This window comes from Mustela putorius, unplaced genomic scaffold (assembly GCF_011764305.1).
Source record: "Mustela putorius furo isolate JIRA1106 unplaced genomic scaffold, ASM1176430v1.1 tig00003836_pilon_pilon_pilon, whole genome shotgun sequence".
NCBI lineage: Eukaryota > Metazoa > Chordata > Mammalia > Carnivora > Mustelidae > Mustela > Mustela putorius.
Window position 1 is genome coordinate 11,606,644 of NW_025421989.1, and position 19,655 is coordinate 11,626,298.

General features: G+C 44.1%; 2 protein-coding genes across 5 annotated transcripts in view; one reads left to right on the plus strand and one right to left on the minus strand.

Annotated features, from left to right (window-relative positions):
- Positions 1–10,805, plus strand: part of BMX (BMX non-receptor tyrosine kinase) — a 48,727-nt gene extending 37,922 nt beyond the window's left edge. For both annotated transcript variants that reach the window (XM_004758882.3, XM_004758883.3), the window contains exons 15-19: positions 145–361; positions 1,183–1,247; positions 4,848–4,966; positions 7,876–8,033; positions 10,320–10,805. In XM_004758882.3, the coding sequence (XP_004758939.1) occupies positions 145–361; positions 1,183–1,247; positions 4,848–4,966; positions 7,876–8,033; positions 10,320–10,394 (634 nt within the window). In that variant the 3' untranslated portion in view covers positions 10,395–10,805. The remainder of the gene's footprint in view (positions 1–144; positions 362–1,182; positions 1,248–4,847; positions 4,967–7,875; positions 8,034–10,319) is intronic.
- A 2,809-nt stretch (positions 10,806–13,614) lies between these two features.
- Positions 13,615–19,655, minus strand: part of ACE2 (angiotensin converting enzyme 2) — a 38,191-nt gene continuing 32,150 nt past the window's right edge. For 2 of the 3 annotated variants that reach the window (XM_004758885.3, XM_045089200.1), the window contains 3 exons: positions 18,472–18,588; positions 16,606–16,800; positions 13,615–14,575 (listed from right to left, as the gene is read on the minus strand). In XM_004758885.3, the coding sequence (XP_004758942.1) occupies positions 14,467–14,575; positions 16,606–16,800; positions 18,472–18,588 (421 nt within the window). In that variant the 3' untranslated portion in view covers positions 13,615–14,466. The remainder of the gene's footprint in view (positions 14,576–16,605; positions 16,801–18,471; positions 18,589–19,655) is intronic. The other variant, NM_001310190.1, reaches the window with a different exon arrangement.

The window sequence follows — 19,655 nt, forward strand, 5'->3', positions numbered from 1 at the left end:
CAATTTTCCCCGCTCTTTCTCTGTTCAAGTAGAAGGGGGATGGAATTAAAACCAGCACAAACTGAGCGTGATTCTTGTTCAGGACATCTGGAAAATGGAGTATGCAAATTGAGTACTAATCTTTGAAAAATCTGTGGTTTCCAGGAAACTCAGCCATCCCAAACTGGTGAAATTCTACGGTGTGTGTTCAAAGAAATACCCTATATACATAGTGACTGAATATATCACCAACGGCTGCTTGCTTAATTACCTGAAGAGTCATGGCAAAGGACTTGAAACCTCCCAGCTCTTAGAGATGTGCTACGATGTGTGTGAAGGCATGGCCTTCTTGGAAAGCCACCAGTTCATACACAGGGACTTGGTAAGCAAAGCCACTGGCCCTTCAAAGCAAGCAAGGGGTCCACGGTCCCCCCCTCCAGTGCTGGAGCCCTTGGGAAGGCTGGCAAGGAAGGCATCTCCACTTGTACTTTGCTCCCTTGTGACTTGCCCGATAAAATAAAATAGTACAGAAAGAGAAGAAGCTGTCATGATTTATGTAGCTGTGTTGGGGTATGGAGGAAAATAGATAAAAAGGAAACACTTTGGTCATTTTAGTGTGTCTCACAACCATGAAATCCAAGTTGGCCTTTGCTCCAGGAAGGGCTTAGTGCTAAAGCAGTCAATGAACACCATCATGGAGAAAACAAAACCAGAAGGAAATGAAATTTATGTGTGTCTTTGGCTCAGGGTGGTAGCGGGGGTGGGGGGCATTCTGCTTGGTATGCCCTGCTGTCTACCCTCAGAGATTGTCTTCTGCTGAACAGCAAACATGCCATGAGTGCTGGGCCAGCATTTATGTCTTCGAAGCACCTGTGAATGCGTGGGGCCCCAGTGGTGGAGAAGGAACCCCCAGAAATGACTTTTCCCTTCTTGTTGACGAGCTGAGAGTCTGTGTTGAATGTGTAATCCCCTTCATGCTGTTTGACAAGGGTGGAGGCTTGGGTGAAAATACTGATGGGAGCACAGTTTCATTTGAAAAATGGAGAATTGCAAAGGCAAAAAAGACTTCTCAACATTTGGGGGTTTGATAGGCGATCTTAGATTTTGTGAGAACTCTGCCAGAGAGAAGGAAAATCTTGGATTCTGAGGTGGGGAGATTCTTGGCTGCTTTTACTACTTGGTAATGTTGTTTTTCCTCCAAAGGCGGCTCGGAACTGCTTGGTAGACAGTGATCTCTCTGTGAAAGTGTCTGACTTCGGCATGACCAGGTAAGCCAGCTCCAGCTAAATGCCAGCAGAATGGTGGGCTTTGCAGCCATGGACAACATGGTCTGGACTGGGGCTTTCGAAACCTGGATTCTCCCCCTAGTACCTCTGACCACCTAGGAAATGTGGTTTGCCTCATTTCTTCACCTGGAAGATGGGTTGTTCTTCAGAAATTATCCAAAGTCCCTTTTCATTTGTTCAAAACCCTGATCAATATTTTGTAAACTTATAAACAATTCCAGGAAAGAATAATATTAATAGATATATATATATATATATAATTTAATATAATAATAATAATATTAATAGGTATTTTATATTTAAATAAATATTCATAAATTATATAATATATACTTATAAATATATAATTATATATAAATATATAATAACTATATATCACTATATTAAAATATATTATAACATATTATGATTATATATAATTATATTAAAATATATGACATAATATATAATATATAATTACATATAATTATACATTATATTAAAATATATAACATATCTTATATATAATAAATTATATATAATTATATATGAAATTTATACATAAAACATATAGAAATTTTTATATAATATATAAACTATATATAGATTTATATAATTATAAATTATATATTAAATGTTAATAAATATAAAATGTAATGTTATAGTCAGATTATTGGGATAAATATGTTTATATATATATTTTTTAAGTCAATCAAGGCTCCCTTAGCCCTTTCTTTTTATCTCTTAATATTCATCCAAATAGGCATAGCATTAACACTTGGAAAGTTTTTGTTGTCACGTCATTAAATTTTCTGTATCACCAAGTAAGGCATGAGAGTGCACTTTGAGATTCTCTTAGCTGGCATTCTATCACCACTTTATGATTTAGAGAAATTGTTTTAGGACAGCTGTTTGGAAGAGTCTTCCATTTTCTTTATTCTGAATCTCCCTACTGTGTAAGCCTCAGAGCGAGGGTTCACAGTTCTACATGGAAACGAAGAGGCCCATGCTGGCCTTTCCATTCAGCAAATATTTCCTGAGGACCCGCATGATGCCGAGGTCTTGTGGCAGACGCTGTGATGAGTAGGAAAGGCGCTGCCTTCAGAAGGATCTGCTTCGCTCAGAGAGCAAATAGACGTCGACACTGAGGCCCAGTGCAGCTATAAAGTTGTGTCGGTTCAACATAAACACACACAATTCTGAGGAGGAACAGTGTAGTTTCAGAGAAGTTGGAAGAGTTGACTAATGCCAGCCCTATATTCAGCATACCTAGCCCTAAGACACCATAGGAGGATCTGGGGTTTTTCAGTTTATTTGTGTATTTTTTTAGTAAGCTCTATGCCCAACGTGAGCCTCAAACTCACTGCCCCGCCATCAAGAGTCACACGTCCTCCATCTGAGCTAGCTGGCTGCCCAGGAGGATCTGATTTTTTTTTTTCTTCTCCAAAATGCAGTATTGGGAAGTGCTCCTCTTCTGGGACACCTCAACCTCTGTCAAGATGTCCCTTGAGTGGCATCTTCCTCGCCATCACCCCAACCACCATACACCACGCCTCCTGAGCCAACACCCCAGCTGTGTTACTCTCTGAATGTGAGAAAAAGAGCTGCTCGTGGCTTCATAGGGTGGGGAGAAGTTCCCAAGACAGGGAAACCGATGCCCACCTTATTCTCAAAGTGGGACTATTGGCTGTTGTGTCGGCATCCAGGGAATATACTGTCAAGTTCTTTGTAGCTTAGGAAAGGGGACACACAACGTCTTGCTCTGAATAAGGAATCCTGGAGGTCAGGCACCAGGCCCTGTTGGTCACGAGGTCCTGTGGCGACACTATTCAGAAGCCTGTGACTTCACTTGATCCCGATGACTTGAAGGAAGGTTTAAACCATGAGCAGGACCCAGTACTAGGGTAGTCTCTGGGTGTACTAGGGTAGAGGAGCTGAGGGGGTCGGGGGGTTACGTATGGAAGGGGTTTTATGTAATTCTGTGAAAGTGTGATTATTGCTATTAATATTCTTATTCTATTTGTAAAATATTCATATGTTAAATAAATATTAATATATTATTCATATAATACAAATATTAATATTATTAATATTTCAAAATGATATTTTCTGACATTTTAAGCTACAGTAAATATCTCTTAACACGTTTTTGGTGTGTAAAGTATATCCAAAATTTCAGTCTTCATAATTTTCCTTTTCCTTTTCTTTTAAAGATTTATTTTATTATTTATTTTAGAGAGTGAGCAGGAACAAGTTGAGGGGAGGTGCAGAGGGAGAAAAATCACAAGCAGACTCCCTGCTGAGCACAGAGCCAGCTGTAGGGCTCGAGTCCACAACCTGAGATCAGAACCTGAGCCAAAACCAAGACTCAGCTACCACCCAGGAACCCCTCATTTTTTTTTAAAGAGTCATTATTTGCTTTATTTCTAGGCATATACATGGGGTTCCCCTCTATTATAGAAATAATACATGATTATTGTAAGAAATATACGCCCCCTACCCCTTCCCCTCATTTTCAGCACCAGGAGTAACTACCGCTTACACATGTGATCGATGTCTTCTCACACTTCATTTCTGAGTACACCCAATCATATCCACAAGTCTGTGCATTTATCATTTGTTCCCACAAAAATGGTGAAACAGGGGAAGGGGATTAAGAGTCCACTGGCCTTGAGGAGCTCTGAGTAACACATGGAAGTGTTAAATCACTAGATTGTACACCTAAAACTCATGGAACGCTGTACATTAACTATGCTGGACTTAAATTTTTTAAATAGAATTACACTCTAGATACCTACTTTTGCACATACCTGTTTTCCATGGACATTTTTTTTATTTTGGTAAATACCAAAATATCTTGTTTCATAAATGGCCACATACTGTTCTACCACAGTAATGGGCTATAGCATATTTAATTGTTCTTCAACATGGGGACATGGAGACTGCTTCTATTTTTATCATTATTATATAGTGCATACTTCTTGAATATATCTTTTTATTGTCTCCATACCTCCAGAGGATATTGTCATTCATCATTGTTTATAACAGCAGATTAGAAGCAACTTACAAGGTGAAACCAGACACTGTTAATCCACAAGAGGGAATGCTATTCAGTCATTAAACATGATGCCACAGAAGAAAATGTAACCACATGGGGAAAGTGGTTCTTGCCATGCCGTTAAAGGAAAAAGCAAACCTCAGTACGGCAGAAACCCAATTTTGTGCATATTATATGTAGAACAAAAGATTGGCAAGTACAAGCCAAGATGTATCTTGAATGTTAGAATTACAAATTATCTTCAGGGTGAGATTGAGTCATTTTATTTTGACATTTTTGTGTTTTTCTCTATTTCCCAAATGGTTTTGCATTCTGATTTTGGTATTTGCAAAGTTAGATATAATGTAAGGCTTACAAGTCATATAAGCAGCCTTTGGCTGAGCTACACACTGAAAGGAGCAGAAGTTCTAGAAAACTGAGGCATTCCCCTGACACTGCGGGGCTCTGTGTCTTCAACCTGCCACAGAGGCGATGGTGGCCCGCAGAGGGCTTCTCATGCTGTGCAGCGTAGTGACTTGAGGTCTGTGTTAATGTTTCCCCCACAGGTATGTTCTTGATGACCAGTACGTCAGCTCAGTAGGAACCAAGTTTCCGGTCAAATGGTCAGCCCCAGAGGTGTTTCACTACTTCAAGTACAGCAGCAAGTCAGACGTGTGGGCGTTCGGTAAGCATGTGGCCACACGGGCCCCAGCCCTGTTTTGTAAGCTCACTTCCATAACAGGAAACCACAAGGGCAGCAACATCCATTTTTAGCAAAAGCCCCGTGCACTTGCGAAAGGACCTGTATGGTCTGAGATAAGCAAGAGACTGAAGACGATGGTGACCTTTGCTTGGGCCAGTGTCAGGATGTCTGCCCCTACTGTAGAAAATCCACATCCTGCTAGCGTCTTTGTATCCAACCAGAGGAGATAAAATCTCCTCCACTAAAAACTGTGAACAGTTTTAAAGGAGTCATTGAGAACTAGAGCTGAGTTTGCGTGAAGTCCAAAACGTTAAACAGCTTGAGATGTAGTCATGGACTTTCAGCGTGAAAGCAGCTGTGGCCACCATTCCCTTCAGAAGGGACCAACCCTTTGGGCATGCCTGGTGTCAATCCCAAATTCGACTCAGTGCTGTCTTTAGCCCATACTAATATCAGCTCGGGTCCTCATTAAAATTCATCACCAGATCAAAGATCAGCAAACCTTGGGCCAGGACCAAGTCTGGGGGACTGTTTCTGTACATGAATTTTTACTGGAGCAAGCCATGCCCATTCGTTCCTGTATTGGGTCTGATTTTGTCCTGGAACAGCAGAATGGGGCAGGTGCCAGGGACACTGTATGACCCCAAAAGTTTAAAATACTTACTATGTGACCCTTCACAGGAAAGGTTTGCTGACCCCTATTTTATTAAGGATATATAGTGAAATTTAGTAAAGGTCATTAGAAAACGGAAGTGATTCTTAAGTTGTGATTTGGTAGATTTTCTGATATCTTTCTACACTATGAGGAAGATACACTGATATCTTTCTACACTATTAGTAAAGGTCATTACAAAACAGAAACGATTAAGTTGTGATTTGGTAGGTTTCCTGATATCTTTCTACACTATGTTTATAATCACCGTCACATGGATCCAAGATAAATCATCCAAATTATCATAAAGTTAAGGATATATTAAATGCACCTGAGATCCAGTTCACGTCTGTCTTGATCCATAAGCATAATTTAACTTTTTATAGGACATTCAAAAGACTGCATGAGTAAAAGAAAATTTAGTTAGCCATTTTTTTATACAACATACTTTTTTTTTTAAGATTCCATTCACTTATTTGATAGAGAGAGAGTGAACAAGCAGAGGGAACACCAGGCAGAGGGAGAGGGAGCCTGATGCGGAGCTCGATCCCAAGACTCTGGTATCATGACCTGAGCTGAAGGCAGATGCTTAACTGACTGAGCCACTCAGGCGCCCCAACACACACTTAAAATAAGTATTATTTTTGCACAAGTAATATCAATCACTTAAAAAAATCCAACATACACAGAAAAAGAAAAAACCCCACAAAGATAGCATTGTGGTGAATAAGTGATATCCTTCTGGGCTAATTAACTTGTCAAAATTAGTTTCAGTCTCCTGGTGTTGATATGCCTTATGAAAGATGCTTTTAAAAAATATCCTTACTCAAGAGTTACAGCTTGTTTTTGACCCAAAAATGACATTATCCTGCTTGATGAATCATCCTATGCACTAGAAGTTGGCTCCAGATATTTTCTGGCTATTTCTAAAAACTAAATCTCTTCTTAAGTAATATGTCCCCAATGAGGATATTCAAATTGGATCAGGGCCTCTGAAAGCAATTTTCAAAGAAGGGGCCCCACAGATATTTGAAGCAATGATACTGTTTTTGAGATAAGTGGATAGTCTTCCAAAGACAGAACTGTGAAGGGAGCAGTATACTTTTGGATGCTTGTTTTAGAAGGTTGTTATATATATATACACATATATATATATATATATATGTGTATATATATATGCACAGCAACTTGTAATATGCCTTATTGTAAATATTTTACATAAGATCTAAAAGTCAAAGAAATTTTGAAGCTAGTACTTCAGTTACAGTTCTAGAATGATTTTCTTCCTTCTTACATATTTCTGGCTTGCCAAAGCTTTGAAGCTGGCTGACTGTTGAAATTCTCTGGTTTGGTCAGGATGAAAGAACACTGGCCACCATTTAGAGAGCATTTAGTGTCCCTGTGCTCTTTGTGTGCTCAGCAACCGTATGATTTGCAAATATCTGCATATTATAGACAGGGAGTCTGCTCCGAGAAGGGCTGAGAAACTTGCCCAGCCTCTAAGCGGCAAAACTGAGCCTCGAAGGCCACATCTAACTGACCCAAATGCCCCCTTCAACCATCATGACCAGAACCCGGTTTTTAAACCTGGAGTCTGCAGTGACCTTGGATGGGCTTCAGGACACCATGAACATCCAGAAACCAAACACAAAAATGTTGTGCGTTCACTTTCCCACGAGAGAGCCACTGGTTTTTATCAGATGCTCAAAAGGACACCTGACCCACAAAATATTAGGAAGGATGGAGACAAAAAGGAGTTTTGTCAATGATTTGATCGGTACATTTCCACGGGAAGGTAATTTGACGGTGCGTTGAAATTGTTGCACACAATTGCCAAGGCAGAGAGCAAGAAACGGCGAGGACTTCTGTCGATCACGCCTCCGGGCTGGAGCCGGGGGTTGACTCTGGGTGGACGAGGCCCCAGTGGCCTCTCTGAAGCCACCCAGGAATCCTGGCCCCAGGAAGCTCCCACTGTGGCCGCCTTTGCCACTGAGCTGTTTACCGGCAGAACAGGCGCCCTGGGCTCCGGGAACATGGAGAAGGGTACCCTGGGCCCCAGAAGTGATGGTACAGTTCCACCCTCCATACCCTGTCATTTTTGCTAGGACTCATTTCCCGGGAGCCCCTCGCTCTGACCCGTAGCCTTCCTGATGTGGTATGTGAAGCTCGTTCAACAAACTGTACCTTCTGACATCCGCTCTTTCCTTTTTGTCTGCCGGTCCCTCTTCGTGTGGCGCAGGGATCCTGATGTGGGAAGTGTTCAGCCTGGGGAAGCAGCCCTATGACTTGTATGACAACTCTGAGGTGGTCGTGAAGGTCTCCCAGGGCCACAGACTCTACCGGCCCCAACTGGCGTCCGACACCATCTACCAGATCATGTACAGCTGCTGGCACGAGGCAAGTGCACCGCGTGGGGACGCTGGAAGGGGCATCAGGTGCAGCAAGGGCGGCTTCCCAGGACACCACGGGGCGAGGCATTTATGAGGGAAAACACCTGCTACACAGCAGCTGCAATGGCCCTGAGCCCCTTCCCTCAAGTGTTTGTAATTGAAAACCAGCAACATAGCAAAGTGGGTGCTATTTAACAAACAACGTATACCCAGCACTGTTCTAAGTACTTCATAAATATTAACTCATTTATTCATCAGGCTACACGCTATCAAGTAGGAACTAGCATGAGCAAAATTAAGAGAAGAGGAAACAGAGACCCAGAGAGGTTAAGTGACTTGCCCAAGGTCACACAGCTAGTAAGAGGTAGATTGGCCAGTGTCAGAGTCCCTGTTCTTTTTTTTTTTTTTTTAAGATTTTATTTATTTATTTCACAGACAGAGATCACAAGTAGGCAGAGAGGCAGGCAGAGAGACGGGGAAGCAGGCTCCCTGCCGAACAGAGAGCCTGATGTGAAGCTTGATCCCAGGACCCTGGGATCATGACCTGAGCCAAAGGCAGAGGCTTAACCCACTGAGCCACCCAGGCACCCTCAGAGTCCCTGTTCTTAACCACAACAGTGTGGGTCTGCACAGAGACAGCCCCCTGTTGAAGGTTCTGCATATAGTGAATGTTTTGTACATTTTGGTCCCCCACGTTTAAAATCTTGTATTTGACAGCTTTCTGAGGAACATTGACAACTTTCATTAGATTCCAATTTATCTTTCCTGTTCTTCTTTGCACAAAAGTGAGCGTGTGTGTGTGTGTGTGTTTCCCTGCCTTTCTCAAGAAAAAAGGAGCATCCAAATCCCCTCCGCAGGAGTTGCCCCTCCATCAGTGTGTCTATTTCCAGCCATCTCACCAACCCAGACCATTTTCAAGCTTCTGGATTTCTGACAATTAAAGGACTATCTTTTCCCTTTGCTCGATCAGGTTTTTTGTTTCCCTCACCTCGATTTTAAAGACCCCTTTATGAATGAAAGAGATTAGTACTTGATCTGTGAGAGCTGTAAAGATTTTCTTGCAGTTTGTCCCTTATCTCTTCGATTTAATTTATGGTAGTTTTTGCCATGCAAAAGATTTTTTAAAAACTACGGTCGACTCTATTAATATTGGCTTTTATTGCTTCTAGAAACTGAGTTAAAGTTCGATAGGTTTCCCCAGACCCTGATTATGATAGCATTCACTCGGATTCTCCTCTAATACTTTTATGGCTTCATTCTCTCACATGTAGATCTCTGATCTAATTTGTGTTTGTTATCGTATATGGTATGAAGCATGGATCCAAAGATCTCGTTTTTTAATTGACTACCTGCTTGCTGTAGCATCATTAGAAGACCATGTCACTCTCAGGGACAAGATACCATCTAATGGTGCCGAAATATCTAACATAGGAAATGTCCATATGTATTTGGAGTTACTTGGGGACTCTCTTCTGTTCTCTGCTCTTTATTCATGAACTAGCCCCAAGACTTTATGTGTCAATCCTAAGTAGGCTCACACTCCCTCATTACTCATCTTTCTTAATACCTTTCCTAGCTATTTTTGTAAACATATTTAAAAATTGAGTTTAATTGTCTAATTTTTTAAATTTTAGTTCCAGTGTAGCTATATTCATTTCGGCTCTTATTTCTGCATACTTTAAAAACCTGTGAACTAGAGAATCAATTTGTCCAGCTTGAAACAAACTTGTTCATCTTTTGGGGGAGGCTGTATTTAGTTTATATTTTAACTAGGGAAATTTGACATCTTTGTGATATTGATTTGTCCTCTTCAAGAACAAACAATGTTTTTCTATGTGCGTAAGTCTACATTTGTATTTTTCAGCAGTGTTTAAAGTTGTCCTCATTTGGGGGGTTACATTTTTGCTTGTATTTTATTTTGATATCATTGCTATTCTAAATGGAATTTTCTCTTCCATCGTGTCTTCTGATTGCTTCTTGTACATGTACCTGAAGGTTATTGATTTTATATGTTAATTTTGCATTCTGCTCTCCTGCTGAATTCCTTATCATTTGGGTTGATGCTATCATTCATTCTCTTGGGTTTTCCAGGCATACAACCACATCAGATAAAGATACTTTTACTGTCCCTTTTCCAATTCTTAGGGCTCTAGTTGTTTTGTCTTTAGTGGAAATGTCCATAGTGTTTCCACACTTAAAAAGTCACTAGCTTTAGGATTGAGGTATACAAAGCTTCTATATTTTATTTTTAATCCTTTCCTAAACTAAACCATTGGGTATTTCTTTTATTTAGCTTCCAGAAAAGCGTCCCACATTTCAGCAACTCCTAGCTTCCATTGAACCACTTCGGGAAAAAGACAAGCCATGAAGAAGAAATTAGGAGATCTGATGAGAGCTCATGTGAATGCTGGCCAACATTTTCATTACTTTTAAGGAAAGTAGCAAGGTGCAGACAATGTAATTTAGCTAGTTCTGCTTAATAGCATTCTGTGTGCTGTTTGCCTGTTGTAGTATCTCGAAATGAACAAGGTAAGAAACAAAAGATTTCCTTGAAATTTAGGTCAAATTAGTAATTCTGTGTATGCTACTTTTAATATTATTACACTTCCCAGCCTATAGCAGAAGCATATTTTCTGATTGTGGTAGACAGAGTGTGTACCATGTGTAAAGATCAGATAGAATTGAAATATTCTTTGTTGGATATTTGTTCTTTTCCTTATATAGTCACTATCCTGATAATTAAATATGATATTAACAAATACCAAAATGTGGACATTTGCCTTCTTGTTTCAATACTGTCAAACTTTAATGTGTATGCAAATCAAAAAGAGAGTTCATTAAAATAATGGGGCACCTGGGTGGCTCAGTTGGTTAAGCATTTGCCTTTGGCTCAGGTCATAATCTCAGGGTCCTGGGATCAAGTCCCAGGTCGGGCTCCCTGCTCAGCGGAAAGCCTGCTTCTCGCTCTCCCTCTGCCACTCCCCTTGCTCATGTGCACTCTCTCTCTCTCTAATAAAATCCCTAAACACACACACACACACACACACACACACACACACACGATTCCTTAGGAACTAAGGTAGAGCAAGTCTGAGTGCAGCCTGAGAATTTTTTTAAGAAGCTTCCAGATGGGGGCGCCTGGGTGGCTCAGTGGGTTAAAGCCTCTGCCTTTGGCTCAGGTCATGATCTCAGGGTCCTGGGATCGAGTCCCGCATCAGGCTGTCTGCTTGGCAGGGATCCTGCTTCCTCCTCTCTCTCTGCCTGCCTCTCTGCCTACTTGTGATCGGTCTCTGTTAAATAAATAAATAAATAAATGAAATCTAAAAAAAAAAAAAAAGAGAAGAAGAAGCTTCCAGATGTTCCTGTGCAGTCAGCCCTGCCCTAGGGGGCCTCCTTATACAGTGGGACCTCATTAGGTTGTCCATATTCAATCCAAATGATTCAACTCTCACCTGACTTCCAGATTCGAACAGTGACCCTTTGGGTCATGTATGTATGCCATGCAAATATAAAACTAAAATTAAATAATATCATTCAAGAAGATACTAAATATATTTCCACGTAGAGCAAATTTTTAAAGATGCTAAGGTAAACTTGAAGCCTTTTTTTTAAACCTTAATCCTTATCAACTTGGAGACAGTGTAACCACAGTCTTATTTCTAGAATTGATTATTGCCTTCTAATCATTTTCTATCCTTAGGATTGGGGCCCGGGGGCATCTGGCTAGTTTGGTGACTGACATTTCCGTTTCAGGCTTCTATCTTGACACAAAGGGACAGAAGTACTGTTTCAGGGGCACCTGGGTGACTCAGTGGGTTAAGCCTCTGCCTTTGGCTTGGGTCATGTTCCCAGGGTCCTGGGATTGAGCCCTGCATCTGGCTCTCTGCTCAGCAGGGAGCCTGCTTCCCCCTCCCCCCACACCTGCCTCTCTGCCTACTTTCGATCTCTCTCTGTCAAATAAAAAAATAAAAATCTTAAAAAAAAAAAAAAAGAAGTACTATTTCAGTTTCTCGCTGCGAATACCAAAGGTACTTTTGCTTTAAAACTATTCCCGGGACTCTCCTCCTTCACGGCCTGCTTCCCCTAGGTTTTTATCTCTTTTGAAGCACTTCACGGTCTCTCCTGTAACGTCAAGGAGGGAAAGAGAAAGGCTACGTGGAGGCACAATTGCACTGAAAAGATGCTCTAAGTGCTGCTCCTCGTCTCCGGATGGAAGTGAACCACCTCCCTGAAGAGACCCTCATACTCCATCTCACCTCACCAGCTCCATCCTAACCCCTCCTAGCTATTTCCAATGATCTCTCTTGGTTGTTCTTAACACGTAAATGCGGATTCCTGTATTGTCAGAAGAACTGACTTTTGATAGTTTTCTAATTTTTTACAGAGGTGCACAAACTTCAACTTACGGTGAAACAGAACTTTAAAAATCACCACTAGGCTGTGAATACATTCAGTGAGCATTTCTTGGGCCAGTGCGTGGGACAGGTTCTTTCCTACCGAGGGAAAAGAAGGAACAAGTAACATAATGCCTCCTCCCCGACAGGCCCTCATGAAGTTTGTTTTCTGTTCTCCTGCTTATTTTTATGTATTTGGTTTTTTAAAAAACCATCCTCTTCGTAACAAAAGTAATATAGGCTTATTGCAAAAAATTGAAACGGTACAGAACCGCCTGCTGTTGCAAGAACCGGAGCTGTGCTTGGAAGCCTGGCGCCCGAAACCATGTCAACAAAGATTTTAAGGTACCAGTAGACGTTTATGAGAAAAGCAGCCCAGTGATGCTAGGAGGAGCCGAGGAAAGGAACAATAGTCATATCATGTAAAACATGCATGATTTTGAAAATGCTATTTAACCATGCATAGTGGTGATATCTAGCATTTACTGTTACTGTTTTAAGCCAGGGGACTGTCTATACGCTCTTGGAAGTGAAGAAAAGGTCATCCTCCCCTTAGCTGATTCACCATGACCCCTCCATAGAATTTATTTCATTTTTTTAAAAAGACTTATTTATCTGAGAGAGAGAGTGCGCACACATAAGGGGGAGGGGCAGAGGGAGAGGGAGAGAGGATCTCAAGCGGACTCCCCGCTGAGCATGGAGCCCGACGCAGGGCTCGATCCCATGCCCCTGAGATCATGACCTGAGCCAAAATGAAGAGTCGTATGTTTAACTGACTGAACCACCTAGTCGTCCGTCTCCGCAGAATGTATTAAGTACAAAGTTACTCTAACATTAGGCTGGTCACCACAGAGAGTGAGTCGCTGGGTAAAGTTGGGATGTTTTCCTCAATTTCGATTCAGTCCTCAGGTATGTAGTGATGCTGTGTTCAGAGCCAGGCTGGATTTTGAGATCTACGAAAGGAGCGTCAGACTTGGTTCCTAACCTGGCGGTGGAAACAATCTTAACACAGCCCTCTCTAGACAGATCTTACAGCTGCTTTGTACACTAAAGCACTTTAAGAAATTGGGACACATTCCACGACATTTGAGAGGTCAAGGGTCCCAGGCAGTCAGACGGCAACTTTGGCCGTGGAAGTGACAAGCAGACAGAACACCCCGATGCCCCAGCCCCGACGTACACGTGAGACCGCAGCAGCGTGCAAGTAGTGTTTATTGGGGGTCTGCTTTGCGCTCAGCACTACTCGAGCATTGTGGGGGAGTACAAGATTTAAGAGATTGGGAACCCACTTCTGAGGATGACATGCAGTGGAGGTTTCCAGTCACTCCGCGAAGAACAGTAGTGAGTTTCCGTCAGGTGTGCTCTGGCGGAAGGTGGTTCTGGGAGGCCCCTGGGGCTGGTCTCACGTTGTCAGGGAGACGGTGGGGAGGGACGGGGGAGAGGGAAAAGGCAACATCTGTGAACATCTGTGAACGGCTCTCCGGATTCCTCTCTCTTCTTCAGGCCTGTCATCCTGAAGAAGGCCTGACCCAGTCCAGTCACCGCTGTGGGCAAATCCCTATAGATTAGCCTAATGCGAAAGGGCGGGCCACCCTTTACACTTGACTTAGAGCGAAGCGGACAGGCAGGTGCAGCTCTCGCTCCCTGCAGTTCCACCATGTCACGGACACGGTCCTTAAAAGTGATCCATCCGGATTCCACACAAGGCCCCACTTGCTCCCTCCATATAGCCCCCTTTTCGCTTTCCACTGTGGCCAGGCAACAGACATTTCCGCTTCCATTACCCCTGAGCAGCCGGGGAGGCCAGAGACACACTTTCTCTATTACTTTCAAACATGAACACAAGTGAAATCGTGAGGCAGAAATAAATACTGAAAGCCGGTGAAGATGCCCTCTCCTCAGGCGTGTCTTCTTGGGACAACTTTTCCTGAACAGAGCCATAGTTATGATATTTAGTGACAGCTTTATAATCTCCTATTGTCTGTACCATAAAATTAACAGTTGCATGCAAGAAAATCACCTCAAGGGGAAATTAAACAGATTTTCCTAAAATGACGTCTGAACATCATCAACATTTTGGAAGCCCGGATTATTTTCTCCTTTACTCAAGTCCACAGAGGCGTAAGGATTTTCTTCACTTCTGGCTTGATTGTTCCTGTTGAATAAAGTGAAGTCACCGTTAGTGCAGCGCTGCCGAGGGACACGGCCTCCCTTGGACCCCACTGGCCTGGGGGTCTCTGATCCCTCAGCACTGAATCGCTTGCTGGCAAACCATCCTCTCCCAGCGGACTGGGAACCCCGAGAGAGCAGGATTCACTCCTTTTGCCCCATGACTAGTTGGCAGGATGGCTGGCAGGGCGGGGGAGACTGCTTAGGGTGTGTGTTCTGGGGTCAGAGAGGGTGCGCCTCTGTACCTCAGTCTGTCTGTCTGGAAAATGATGGCGGCTCTGCCAAAGTCCAGGAGATGGTGCTGGCAAAGCCCTCACCGTACGGGCGGGCAGCCTCCGCAAATAGTAGCTTGGAGGATTCTTCTCATTTTTTTAAAAGATTTTTTAAAAATTTCTTCATTTGAGAGAAATACATAGTCGGACAGAGAAAGCAGCACAAGCAGGGGGAGAGGCAGAGGCAGAGGGAGAAGCAGACTCCCCGCTGAGCAGGGAATCCGACCTGGGGCTCCATCCCAGGACCTGGAGATCATGCCCTGAGCCGAAGGCAGACACTTAACAACTGAGCCACCCAGGCACCTCACTGGATGATTCCTTTTAGAAACCAAGTGGTCGTTAAGCCAAGTGCCTCCTTTCAAAGTGCTTCCCTGCTACACGGTCAGCTTCCCAAGTGTCCAGACCAGAGTGGGACAGCTTTGTAGAACAAGCACCGGCCCTGCAAACTGGCTGTGGGTCCCAGTCTGTTACTGACGAGCCACGTCGATTTGAGAGAGAGACTTGGTCTCTCTGAATCTCAGTTTGATATGAACATGAAGATAATTAGATAATTGCATATTGACCTCCTATGTTTGCCAAAAATATTAATGCATCAAAGTACTGAGCAGGGTAGCCGGTCCGATTTTGCTGTGTGCCTTCTATTAACACAGCATGTGGCATGAAGGAAGTTCCCCAAATAATTCATTTCGTGAATTAACTTTGGAATAGTAGCTCGTGTGCAAAGTAAGAATGCTTCGCAAACCGTCATGTGCATACCAATCACCAGGGGGATGCCTTAGTGAAAATGCAGACCCTCCAACAGCAGAAGGGTCTCTGAGAAACTGATAATTGTCCTTGGCTTTGGGAAGGGCACTTGGAGGCAAAGGGTGGCAGGAAGATTTTGGGGTATCCTTTCATAGTTTTAAAATTCTAACTATATGAATGTATTCTATTAAATGCCTAATTTTCTTAACTGAAGTTATTTTAGGGAACTATAAATCTCTATAATGAAGAATTGAGCAAAATAGACAAGAGCGTCTCAAAATTCCATCATGAACACATTTAAGCAACCTACAGTGTGCTGAGTTTTGTAGGAGTTATAAAATAGTATTAACCTTAATTACATAGGCCCATGGAAGCCAGTGATCTCTCAAGGTCCAAAAAACCATCTAGTGGTAGAGCAAGATTATTAATCAGGTCTCTGGTGATTTAAATCCTCACCGAACTTGGATCTTCTACTCAAGAACAAATGAGAGGGTGTCGTGGCCCATGATCTAAGGGGATGACAGGGAGCCTGGGCCACCTGAGAGGGATGAAGATGATGGAAGGGGAGAAGTTTGAAGCAAATCACAGAGCTCATTCTAGAACCATTTTACAGTGCCAACCATCACTGAGTCAGTCTCTGGGGTCACTTCTAGACCAAGGAAGACTAGGAGTGATGAGAACTCCCTGAGCCTGCCTGCCCTCCGACCGTCCCCGAGTTTGCGGGGCATCTCAGCAGTAGGGAGAGGACACTGTGGCCAGGACAGAGTTTACCCGGTCACGGTCGGAAGCCCAGGCTGAACACTGCACTCGGGTGCCTGCTAGGAACGCAGAGGGCTGACGAAATCTGGGAAATTTCTAGGGAATGCAACAGAATACTTAGGTGCAAAATGGTCCCAAAAAGTAATTGGCTTATACACCTACCACTTGCTGCAAAATTTCCAGTTAGTTTTCCCTAAACCTTTCTGTTTTAAGATAGGTAAGCCTAGGAAAGGGCACTTACTTCCTTCGATTTCTGATCCCAGAGAAGATGAGCAGGAAAATGCCAACCACCACCACTCCCATCACGACCCCAAACACAATCAGCCATATGGTGACAGGTGGCTGGTAAGGGGGTTCCAGTGTTGGCTGAATCCCCAGAAACTCCAGGCTGTTGTCATCCAGGCGGAAAGCATCATTGATACGGCCCCGGGACTTCCTGTTCCCAAAAGCAAGACACTTAGGCAAAACAGAATTGTGTGTAATTATTTCTTTCCTATGCCATTGCTCCTGAAGAGATTTGATAAGGTTTAGCTTAAGACTGCACACCTCAAATAGCAATGAAATCAAAGTCGATAAACAGGTCCCATGAAAGATTCAAGATTTGACAATTCAGCCCCTTTTGTATCTTGTAGCTTAGATTACGTCTGGCAGAGGCTTCCTTGGAAAATTGGGTTGCAAATGTGGAAACACACAACGGGCTGGAGTTTGTTGGTTCGTGACTGCTGTGTTGTAAAGGCAAAGTCAGCATACTTGGCAAGAATCTCTCTTCTGTCGGAGTAGGTCTACAATGACTTTATATCCGACAACAGGAAAGGACAGTTGGGTACATCTCTTCTACAAATCGACTGGGCCCTATACCCAAGTCCTGACGGTTGTAGTTTCCAAAGAAAAGGTATTGACCTTTGGAGACAGGGGAGGACCACAGAAAGGGGCCTTCGCCAATTTCTCCAGCACTGGGACGGGAAATGGCTAAATCTTCGAGAGCAAAAAAGGACGGATGTGATTTTGAAAACCCAAACTAGGAACATTGAGAATATTCTGAGTTGAAAACCCAGGTGCCTTGCAGCCCATCCTCCTATTCTGGGGTGTAGTGCAGGTCAGGAGGTCAGGAGAGAGGGAGATGCGTCAGAGCAGAATTCACCATGTAACCTCAGCCTGAAAGTGTCTCAAGTCGTTCTGGAAACAGCAATTGGCCATCCCCTGCTGCTCACAAGCAGGCCTAGGCTCTTTCGTGATGATCTCAGCCGGCGATTTTCCCCAAAGCAGAAACAAGCCCTTTGGGGGCCAGCGGTGAGGCCTCTGGTTGTAAGTGGGCTGGCTGCACACCCCAACTAAGCCAGACTTTCCAGGCTCACTCTGCCCGGCAGGTCCTGGATGTGCTTCCAGAGACGAACAGCAGCTCACGAGGGCCACCTAGTGGGCTCCCTCATAGCAGCAGGTATCTTGAGCCTTTTTTAGTGACCAGGGAAAACATCCGCCTCTGTCCTTTTTTCACTCTTGCTGTTTGGGGAAACCTTGGGCCAATCATTGCTTCTAGATGCTCGCTGCCCAGAGCGAGTCCCTCTCCTAGCGTGGAGGCCAAACAACGCCTAAGGGATCCTATTCTTGCCCACCCCGCTTCTGACTCCCGTTACTGAAATGATTCCTTCATCCAAGTCCCTACAGCAAATGCTGGCGACAGGTGTCCACGCCCCTTCTCCGTCTACTGTTCTCCAGGTGTGCCCCCGCGGTGATGGGACCATTCAGGTGAATGATCTGCTCAGTCTCCCAGAATTCCCCGGCACGGTGGAGCTCTAGCTGCCCACTGTGGTCCCTTGCTCGATAACATGTCATTTATTATCTTCCTTCCACCCTCCGCCCCTGTGCACTTTTCTTCCTCAAAGCTTCTCAAGATCGCCTCCCAAATCAACTACAAATACCGTTTAAGGGCCTGCGGTACGGAGGAGCCCAAATCAAGACAAGTCCCTTGCTACGAGATCCTTCTGGAATTAAAACCCCAGTCTTTAGGCTGAAAAGGACTCAGAACGGTGCCCGGCACACACAGCGCTTGTTGGGGTTGCATTCGGTACCCCCCGCCCCCCGAGAGCTTGTCTGAAAGTAAAATCACCTGATAGCTTCTTCAACGTCAGCTCTGGGAATGATGTCAGACATATTTTCAGGTGACGTGACAATGAAGTTGAAGGAGATTCTGGGTTTCAAATCGCTCACCCTCACATCTTTGCCCCTGCAGAGAAGCAAAAGAAACATCTTTCCTTGTGGCATGGAGGACACAGCAAAGAGAATAGGGGGTCCCCCTGCCAGTGAAAGGAGGTTGGGGGGGGGACAGTCACAGGGTGAAGGCGAGAGACACGGGAAGGCGCAAACAACGGGAGGATGTGATTGTCCCTACATTCTTAACACTTCCCAAAGCACATGAACTTAAGGACATATGTTGGGATAGCACACTATTGGTACTATCTGTTCTGCCCCCTAGATGAACCCCATTTTCCTTCAAGGATACAAAAATTTCAAATTGAAAGCCGCCGGAGAACCGGCAAAGAACCACGGGTGCCCCCAGATTGTGATACATACTGTGGCGAGCAGCAAGGGCTCAGGACCGCGAACAGAGGCGGTGAGTTCGGCTCCCCCACCCCTCCTCCACGCTGCGAACCCCCTCACGTTACACCCACAGCCGGGGGTGGGGGGGAGGAGTGGGCTTTACCTACAGTGTGACAAGACTAGCCTCTCCCAGCTGCCACAGGGATCCTGACAAAACATAAGGCAGATCCTAGGGCTCCCAGCCCTTCTCACTCAGAAGCAAGCAAACGTCCTTGGAATAGTTTGCAAGGCTCAAGTGAAAGTTCTTCTCCTCTTGCCACCCCCACACCCCACTGCCGCCCTGACCGCACCTCCCACTTGTCTTCTGTGAGCTCACTGCTCCAGCCGCACTGGCCTCCTTGGTGTTCCTTCAACAGGTGGAGGATATTTATCCATTGGGATCTTTCCACCTGCTACCTACTGTCCCCGCTGACTACTTGGCTGGCGCTCCCCTTGCTTCAGATGTTTGCTCAAGGATTCGTGAGGCCTTTTCTGACCATTGCAGCTAAGGCTGAGCTCTAGACACACCAGCACTCCCAAGCCCCCCGCCCCCCCCCCCCGTCTGCGGTTCTTTCCTCCCTTGAACTTGTCACCGTCTCATTGTGCTATATTTCACTTAACATATTTTGCCGATTGTAACGCACGCATGAAACATACATTAGAACGCAAGTTCAATGAAGGCAAAGATGTCTGCCTTTTGCTCTCAGTGCTGAC